The sequence below is a fragment of the Thalassophryne amazonica genome, chromosome 7 (genome assembly GCF_902500255.1).
Source record: "Thalassophryne amazonica chromosome 7, fThaAma1.1, whole genome shotgun sequence".
In the NCBI taxonomy this organism is placed as follows: domain Eukaryota; kingdom Metazoa; phylum Chordata; class Actinopteri; order Batrachoidiformes; family Batrachoididae; genus Thalassophryne; species Thalassophryne amazonica.
The window spans coordinates 75,108,886-75,118,524 of record NC_047109.1 but is presented as its reverse complement, the minus strand read 5'-3'; the positions used below and the strand labels follow the sequence as shown (position 1 = coordinate 75,118,524).

The 9,639-nt window shown below is 39.2% G+C and overlaps 1 protein-coding gene across 4 annotated transcripts in view; it reads left to right on the top strand.

The window, feature by feature from the left end:
- The first annotated feature begins 1,007 nt into the window (after positions 1–1,007).
- ncapd2 (non-SMC condensin I complex, subunit D2) overlaps positions 1,008–9,639 on the top strand; it is a 76,695-nt gene continuing 68,063 nt past the window's right edge. The window contains exons 1-9 of one of the 4 annotated variants that reach the window (XM_034174523.1): positions 1,008–1,166; positions 2,524–2,643; positions 2,728–2,803; positions 2,882–2,940; positions 3,018–3,193; positions 4,401–4,549; positions 8,587–8,714; positions 8,950–9,073; positions 9,283–9,430. In XM_034174523.1, coding sequence (XP_034030414.1) covers positions 2,526–2,643; positions 2,728–2,803; positions 2,882–2,940; positions 3,018–3,193; positions 4,401–4,549; positions 8,587–8,714; positions 8,950–9,073; positions 9,283–9,430 — 978 coding nt within the window. In that variant the 5' untranslated portion in view covers positions 1,008–1,166; positions 2,524–2,525. The remainder of the gene's footprint in view (positions 1,167–2,523; positions 2,644–2,727; positions 2,804–2,881; positions 2,941–3,017; positions 3,194–4,400; positions 4,550–8,586; positions 8,715–8,949; positions 9,074–9,282; positions 9,431–9,639) is intronic. The other 3 variants (XM_034174525.1, XM_034174526.1, XM_034174524.1) reach the window with 3 other exon arrangements.

The following is a 9,639-nucleotide window of genomic DNA, read 5'->3' as shown; positions in this document are numbered from 1 at the left end:
GAAAAATGTGTACACAGGTCATAGTTTAACTCACAGGAGACTCGCACACAACTGAGAAACATTGCAAGGTCTATATAATTCTGTCTGTTATTCTTAAGATTTCTAGGATGGAAGTATGAAGGAACCATTTCTAACATGTTTATTGACATGATCGAGAAGAACACATTTGGAAGTACTTTATCAAATTAACTTCCAGGGAGTTGTGAATGCAGGAAACTACTTTTCTCAAGTTTGAAAACTAAAAATGTAGTATTTCCACATAGCAAGGTTCCCTGGCACAGTCAAGGTGTGAGATCATGTAGACGTTTGTAATTGCTTCGCCTTTGACAGTATAGCTGCTAGGCAACACCCCAATCTTTGATGTGCACTCAGGTACATAAGTATTTGGACATCGCCCCATTCCTTTCGTCATATTGAATTGGTTGCTGCGGTTACTGTTACAAAGCAACAAACCAGTCACAGGTGAACGTACCCATGTATGGTGGGAGTAGTGCTGTGGAATTGTGCATACGGGACGCACACACACACACCTATTAGCGAAGCACAAAAATCATGAGAAAATAACCAAATGTCAAATGCTGTCAGAGGATCTGTCTATATAGGATCTGAAAGGAATCAAAGCACAGCTTGCTTATTTATTTATTTAAACACCTGTTTAACATCTGAAGTGAGACTGCAGATAGCCTCCAGATGAGTTGAAGGAAATTGCTCATAATATGTATAATCTTTATAAATCTGATTGAATTTGAATTTATTTAGTACAATTTAATACACATACCAAAATATATACATTAAAAATACATGGACGACACAATAAAGTGGAAACACCTATTTCCACTATGGTGCATTGGATGAAGCGTTTAGGGATTATATATATATATATATATATTTTTTTTTTTTTTTTTTTTTTTTTTTTAAATAGTCTGCTGGTACGCACTCCTGTCCACTCGTTGGCGATACTGAATCAGCAAATTGCCAAACGCCGTTAAACATGAGAGAAGAAGAAGGGAAAGTCGCACATGTGTGACGTTACAGTGTCGCTGCTTTGGCGCGATGTTCGTGTGGATTTGAAAAAGCTTCAAACGGTTTAGACGGTGAAGACGGGGCATTATTTTCTTTCTTTTCAGACGGCCTTATTTTCTGCGACTGGGCTCCAAATATTGCTGGTAATAATTTTTTCCCCTACCTTACCGACTGAAAATACGAATAATAAAGATATAAAGGGTAGCTGTCGCACGTAGTTGCAGCTAACAATTAATTAGCTTGTATGAGAGCTACTTGGTAATGTGCTAATTCCTTTTTTTTTATTCTGACTTCTTCATTAAAAATGCGATTAATAGTCGATATTCTCTTGCATACTGGTGGATTGCCACGTAGCATTAGCTGCAACCAATGATTTTCATACATTACGTTTTCATAATCATGTCTAGTTCATAAACTTATCCAGAACGCAACATGTCTTTCAAATGTCTTTTGTCCACAGGCCAGTACTCACAGGTAAAGTAAAGCAGTTAAGGACCACAATGGAAATAAGTGCTTGCGCTTTTTTGTGTAATTCTTTTATTTTAATGTTACTTGTATACAATATTTGTTAATTGTTATACAGTGTACATTTTAATAATAAACAAATCAATCAAAAATCAGCAAAAATAATCTAGAAAATATTCACATTTAAGAAGCAGAAATCAAAGATTTTGAATGAAAAAGAATAATTAAGCGATTATCAAAATAGCTTTCAGTGAATTTACTAACCAGTCAGTCATTGCAGTTCTAATTGGCATTAAACACTACATGCTGTTGAAAGATGTTTTCAGTGCATCTGTAAAGTATTCAGTGATTCACTTTGTCCGCATTTTATGTTATGTTTACACCCTTATTCCAAAATGGGTTGTATTCATTTTGTTCCACAAAATTCTACACATAATACCCCATAATGACAATTTAAAGCCAAGATACCAAATGAGCATCTTCAGGGCAACTTTGTGAATGTCCTTGAGTGGCCCAGCCAGAGCCCAGACCTGAATCCGATTGAATATATCTGGAGAGAGCTGAAAATGGTTGCGCATTGATGCTCCCCATCCAACCTGATGGACCTTGAGAGTGCAAAAGGAATGGGAAAAACTGCCCTAGGTGTACCAAGCTTGGTGCATCATATTCAAGAAGACTTGAGGCTGTAGTTGCTGCCAAAGGTACATCAACAAAGTATTGAGCAACAGGTGTGAATACTTATGTATGTCATTTCTTAGCTTTTTTTCCTAATAAGCTTGCAAATGTAAAAAAAAAAAAAAAAAAAACTTTTTTCATGTTGTCAATATGGGGTGTTGTAAGTAGAATTTTGAGGGGGAAAAATGAATTTACTCCATTTTGGGATAAGGCTAACATAACAAAATGTGGAAAAACTGAAGTGCTGTGAATACTTTCCAGATGCCCTGTATATTTTTTTTTTTACAGGATGTCTGCAGTGGTAACATTTAGCTATGCCAGTAATTGTCTTTACCTTTTTTGTTTTGTTTTTTGGCACAGGGATGTCGTGGGACTTCTTTGTGCCTGTGTGTGTGGGTGATCTGGTAAAGACTGGAGGGATCAACCAATATGTTGTTCAAGATGTTGTTTCCCCAAAACAGTTGCCCTCTTACCTCAGCAGTAAGTAGATTGGCTTAATTCTATTGGTTTTGTGCCCTTGTGCACTTTTTAAATTAACGCTATTGCCTTCTGTTTTACATGCAGGATTTAAGGCAGCATTGAGAAGCCAAGGCCCTATGTGCATCTTTGAGCACTTTGATACAGGCTACAGCGTGCTCCAGTGAGTCTTTAATTATATTTCCTTTACTTTTCATATTATTACCAGATGAATAATCATTGTCTAATTTACTGTTTTTAGGCATGGTAATGTAGTGGAGCTGAGTGTGAAAGAGGATTTACTGGAATTACTCTTGCAAGGTGAGAATTTTTTGTTGTTTAAATTGTGATTGTATGCTGGATTGATTATGCATGTCTGGATTATCCCTCCCCTTCAGTGGTGAACAGACTGGCCGTGTCCCTGCCTACACTCCTCCTTTCTACTCCCATCTCAGCGGCAGACCGCAAAGAGAACATCAACGCAGTTAAAATGAGCGTCTTTCTGTTGTGCAAACTAACAGAGAACCTTGAGAGTGATTCGTATAGGCAGAGCATTGTCACAGCATCTGGAAAGGTATGCTTGAGCAGTGATTTATTTATTTTTTAGAAATTCTTTAATGGCTGTGATAACTCTTTCAATTTATGCTCTTGTTTATTGTCCACTTACAAGATCACAGTGATACAGATGAACTGTCCACACCAAGAGATTATGAAATCTGTCCTCCTGATTTGTGGGTATTCTTGCTGGTGTAGTGGAATTTTGGTTGCTTTGTTTTAGAGGCCGCTTGCACGTAGTCATCTTCCACAATATCTGCCCCAAAAGAAAAGTGGGTCAGCGCAGCTGATGATGTCAGTCTGCAGTTATTGTTGTTGTTATTGTTTTGTTTTTCATTTGAAGGTGTTTTGTGAATGTGTGGGTATCATGTCAGTCAGGTATAGCTGTTTTATCTTGAATAAATTACATTAATTTGTAATCTGAAGGCTTTTATTATAGGAAGTGATTTCGTAGTGCTTCAAAGGTGTTAGCAATCACCTCAGTTGTCAAACAACCAGTCATGCTTTATTTAAGATGGGTCATTGCTCAGCGTCATCACACTTGCTCCAGTGATGTGAAGGAGTTAACATCAAACTGAGACTGATGGTTATAGGGTTTGATTAAAAAATAGTAAGATAGTGGTAGTAAAATGTTAAAAATTGGGAAAGACTTTGAGATTCAAAACAAAAAACAGAATTTGAGAACGCTAACTTCACACAGCTTTGGAAAAGAGATGCCAGAACCATTCAGGCAGCTCTGAAACAAATGCCTAACAGGGTATTTAAACCTGAGATTGAATACTATCAGTTGAACCTCTCCTGTATCCATGGAGATTGCCAACACAAGTCGAGAGCAAGGGAGCACTTACTGCAACATTCAGACAAGAGTGCCCCTTCCTTTTGAAGGTGCATGCTACAGCAGATGGCAACCACCTGGAAGTTGTGGCCTTCAACCAACAGCACAACCATGAGGTCATAGAGGGTGTATGCCAACACTGTCCCTCACAACAGAAGCTCAGTGATGGTGAGCTGTCCACAGTCCAGGACATGGTGAATCTGGAAGCCAACCAAAAAACCTTTCAGGCATCAACAATCAATGTACGACTACGGAAAGAGCCGTACATTGTCGGCAATGGAAAGCATTGCTCTTGGCCTTTATTATAATGTTAATTTTCTCTTGCCAATTTGGAGTTTCACATTTCATCATCTACTTTTTACTGAAGTGATCAGGTTTTGTTTGTTTTCAGCAGGGTAGTAAAAAATCCAAGGGTGATGGTAAAGGGCTTCTGCATTGGGAGTCAGAGAGGGAGAAAGTGCTTCAGGGACTCATCCAGCTCCTTCAGCTGGATATCCGGTCCCTCTGGAACCTCTCTCTGGTGGAGGAAGAGTTCATCAGGTACTGTGTTGTCCACAGATCTCTTTGAAAGGGCAAAGCATCTTGTTTTAAGCTGTTGTCAATTTTTGCTGTGTCCATTTAGATGGATAATAAGCGGTTACAGTTGGGTCCATAAGTTGTTGGGTATTGACACCGTTTTTGTAGTTTTGCCTCTAACCACCACAGTAGAATTGAAATGAAGCAGTCAAGCTGTGCCTGTAGTGTAGACTTTTAGATTTAATTCAAGGAGTTTAATGAAAATATCACATTGGTCATTAAGAAATGATAAAAACCAGTGTGCACTCAGTCATTCCTCCACTTTCAGAGCCTATAATTAATTGGACAAACTATTCCGTGGCAGTTGGCGCAGTTGCCATCTAGCATATGACAAACTGCTGCCTATAAATAGCAATGTCTTTTAAACATTATTGAACATTATTTGGTATAGTTGTTATTTGATCATATTGACGGTCAGCTGACAGCAGCGTGATGTTAAAAATATCCTGTTGTCCACATTAGTTAGTTAGCAGTCAGAGCTTTCAATAGAGGGTGTCTGTAATGACAATTTGATATCAAATCCATAGATTTGTATTCCTATCGACATAACAAAAGCCTCTGAATATATTTTTGCAATGAGGCTTTTTTCATGAAATGCTCTTTGTGCGATTCATTGGTGGTGATAAAACTCATCGGTGACTCCTCTTTCACACCAGACAGCTACATTGTTGAAGACAATTATGCGACAAGCACATTTTGTTTCATTTGAACTTCATTGTGTTTTATAAAAAAATAATTGGTGATTAAAAATTGTCACTGTCCAAACAGTTATATACCTGACTGACTAATACAGTTGTATGCAAAAGTTTGGGCACCCCTGATCATTTTTGTGATTTTCCTTTATAAATCATTGGTTGTCTGGATCAGAAATTTCTGTTTATAAATACAGTGAGGAAAATATGTATTTGAACACCCTGGGATTTTGCAGGTTCTCCCACTTAGAAATCATGGAGGGGTCTAAAATTTTCATCCTAGGTGCATGTACACTGAGAGAGACATAATCTAAAAAAAAAAAAAAAAATCCGGAAATCACAATGTTGATTTTATTTATTTATTTGTATGTTACTGCTGCAAATAAGTATTTGAACACCTGTGAAAATCAATGCTAATATTTGGTACAGTAGCCTTTGTTTGCAAATACAGAGGTCAAACGTTTCCTGTAGTTTTTCACCAGGTTTGCACACACTGCAGCAGGGATTTTGGTCCACTCCTCCATACAGATCTTCTCTAGATCTTTCAGGTTTGGAGTTTCAGCTCCCTCCAAAGATTTTCTATTGAGTTCAGGTCTGGAGACTGGCCAGGCCACTCCAGGACCTTGAAATGCTTCTTACGGAGCCCCTCCTTAGTTGCCCTGGCTGTGTGTTTGGGGTCATTGTCATGCTGGAAGACCCATCCATGACCCATCTTCAGTGCTCTTACTGAGGGAAGGAGGTTGTTTGCCAAAATCTCGCAATACATGACCCATCCATCATCCTGTCCCCTTTGCGGAAGAGCACACCCAGAGTATGATGTTTCCACTCCCATGCTTCACGGTTGGGATCCTCTAAACATGGTAAGTCGAGTTGATTCCAAAAAGCTCTTTTCTGGTCTCATCTGACCATATGACCTTCTCCTGTGCTTCCTCTGGATCATCCAGATGGTTACTGGTGAACTTCAGACGGGTCTGGACATGTGCTGGCTTGAGCAGGGGGACCTTGCTGCCCTGCAGGATTTTAAACCAAGACAACATCATGTGTTACTAATGTAATCTTTGTGACTGTGGTCCCAGCTCTCTTCAGGTCATTGACCAGGTCCTCCTGTGTAGTTCTGAGCTTTCTCAGAATCATCCTTACCCTACAAAGTGAGATCTTGCATGGAATCCCAGACCGAGGGAGCTTGACAGTCATCTTGTGTTTCTTCCACTTTCTAATAAATAATCATAACAGTTGTTGTCTTCTACCAAGCTGCTTGCTTGTTGTCCTGTAGTCCATCCCAGCCTTGTGCAGGTCTACAGTTTTGTCCCTGGTGTCCTTAAACAGTGATTGACTGAGTGTGTGTGTGTGAACAGGTGTCTTTTATACAAGTAACAAGTTCAAACAGGTGCAATTAATACAGGTAAAGAGTGCAGAATAAGAGGGCTTCTTAAAGAAAAATTAACAGGTCTGTGTGAGCCAGAGTTCTTGCTGGTTGGTAGGTGTTCAGATACTTATTTGCAGCAGTAACATACAAATAAATTATTTTAAAAAATCATACATTGTGATTTCCAGATTTTTTTTTTTTTTTTTTTTAAGATTGTCTCACAGTGGACATGCACCTAAGATGAAAATGTCAGACCCCTCCATGATTTCTAAGTGGGAGAACTTGCAAAATCACAGGGTGTTCAAATACTTATTTTCCTCACTGTATATCGTATAGCAGATGAACACACTGATATTTGAGAAGTGAAATTAAGTTTCTAGTATTTACAGAAAGTGTGCAGCAATTATTTAAACAAAATTAGGCAGGTGCATAAATTTGGGCACCCCTGTCATTTTATTGATTTGAATACATTTAGCACTAATTATTGGAACACAAAATTGGTTTGGTAAGCTCATTGACCCAGACAGGTGAATCCAATCATCAGAAAGGGTATTTAAGGTGGCCATTTGCAAATGTTTCTCCTCTTTGCATCTCTTCGAATGAGTGGCAACATGGGAGCCTCTAAACACCTCTCAAATGACCTGAAAACAAAGATTGTTCAAGATCATGGTTTCGGGGAAGGATACAAAACCTATCTCAGAGATTTCAGCTGTCAGTTTCCACTGTGAGGAACGTAGTGAGGAAATGGAAAACCACAGGCATAGTACTAGTTAAGGCCCGAAGTAGCAGGCCAAGAAAAATCTCAGATAAGCTGAAGCGAAAGATGGTGAGAACAGTCATAGTCAACCCACAGACCTGCTCCAAAGACCTACAACATGATCTTGCTGCAGATAGTGTCTCTTTGCATCATTCAACTATACAGCGCACTTTGCACAAAGAGATGCTGTATGATGCTGTAATGTAGAGGAAGCCTTTTCTGTGTACACGCCACAAAAAGTCACTTGATGTATGCTAAATCACATTTGGACAAGCCAGCTTCATTTTGGAATAAGGTGCTGTGGACTGATGAAACTAAAATTGAGTTATTTGGACATAACAAGGGGCTTTATGCATGGCTGAAAAAGAAAACGGGATTCCAAGAAAAACGCTTGCTACCTACAGTAAAATTTGAAGGTCATTCGATCATGCTGTGTGGCCAGTGCAGGTACTGGGAAGCTTGATAAAGTTGAGGGTCACATGGAGTCCAGTCAATATCAGCAGATTGAGAACAATGTTCATGAATCAGTGAACTTGTCCCGGGGCTGGATCTTTCAACAAGACAACGACCCTAAACACTGTTCAAAATCTACTGAGGCATTTATGCAGAGGAACAAGTACATCATTCTGGAATGGCCATATCAGTCCCCAGACCTGAATATTATTGAAAATCTGTGGTGTCATTTTAAACGGGCTGTCCATGCTCAGAAACCAACAAGCCTGACTGAACTGGACATGTTTTGTAATGAAGAATGGTCCAAAATACCTTCAACCATAATCCAGATTCTCATTGGAAGCTATAGGAAGCATTTAGAGGCTGTTATTTCTGCAAAAGGAGGATCTACTAAATATTGATGTTTTTTTGTTTCTCCTGTTGGAGTGCCCAAATTTTGCACCTGCCTAATTTTGTTTAAAGAATTACTGCACACTTTCTGTAAATCCTATAAACTTCATTTCACTTCTCAAATATCACTGTTTGTCTGCTATATGGTATATTTAATTGAAATTGCTGATCCAAACAATCAATGATTTATAAAGGGAAATCATTGGGGGTGCCCAAACTTTTACATACAACTGTATGTACAGTTTAGAAAATTGCATGCTGACTTCACATTTTCAGTAAAAGGATTCCATAACAAAAATAGGCTGTTACTTATTTGTTTTGTGTATGTGTTCCCCCACGTTAGTTGTGTGACCTGTTGCTGCTACAAACTACTTGAGAACCCAGCCATTAACCATGTCAAGACCAAACCCACCAGAGACTGCATAATCCACCTACTTGGGGTGCTGATCAAGAAATACAATCACCTCTTGGGTTAGTCTTTCTGTTGCTTGGTAGCAAACCAGACTGAGAGGGCTGATGTCTGGCTGACCTGTTTCCAGAAGGCTTGTATGTCATTGTGACACTGCCAGAATTAATAGGAATAATAATTTTGATGAAATGCCCATAAACGTCAGCCATGTATGCTTGAATTGAAGCTGGTTTATGTAGCACTGATGTCGTGGGTTGTGGAGGTCTTTTCTTTTTACTGCTCTGTCCTATGTGTTAGGTGCAAGTGTCAGAGTGATCCAACTGCTGCAACATTTTGAGCAGTTGTCCAGTGTGTTTGCCCAGGCTGTGTTTGTGTGGAGCACAGAATACGATGTCAGGGCTATCATCGGAGAAGTCATAAGGTCAGCACTTGCGATGTTTGCATGTGAATACCACTGCTGTTTTGGATATCTCTTCAGATTCTGTCAGCAGTTAGGATGTCAACAAGATTGTGTTTTCAGAAATGTTTCTCTCTGTCTCTGCACATTTTGGCACCACTTTTTAGTCAGACTAGCAGCTTTATTCTTTTATAGTATACTGCCTATCTTGTTAAATTTTCCAATTCTTTCAGGGAGATCGGTCAGAAGTCAAGTGAAGAGCTTGCTAGAGAGGGGTCAGGGGTCAAGGCCTTTGCTTCATTCCTCTCTGAACTTGGTTCCCTGGTGCCTGAGTTGGTGATTCTCAACATTAGTGTGCTCATCACACATTTGGAGGGAGAGGTGAGTCACACCTGAACATATTCTTTCCACTACCATATATTAAAGAATTTACTTGTGTTTGGGGGTGTGTGTTCTTAATACCTTTGTAACTTTATACTATGTTGATTGGAGAAAAACACAAGGTTCGCTCAGGTTACCTAGAATGCCTGTTGGACTACGATCCGTACATTGTCTTGCACTTCTGAAGGTGTGGGGCTGTCTTAATGTAT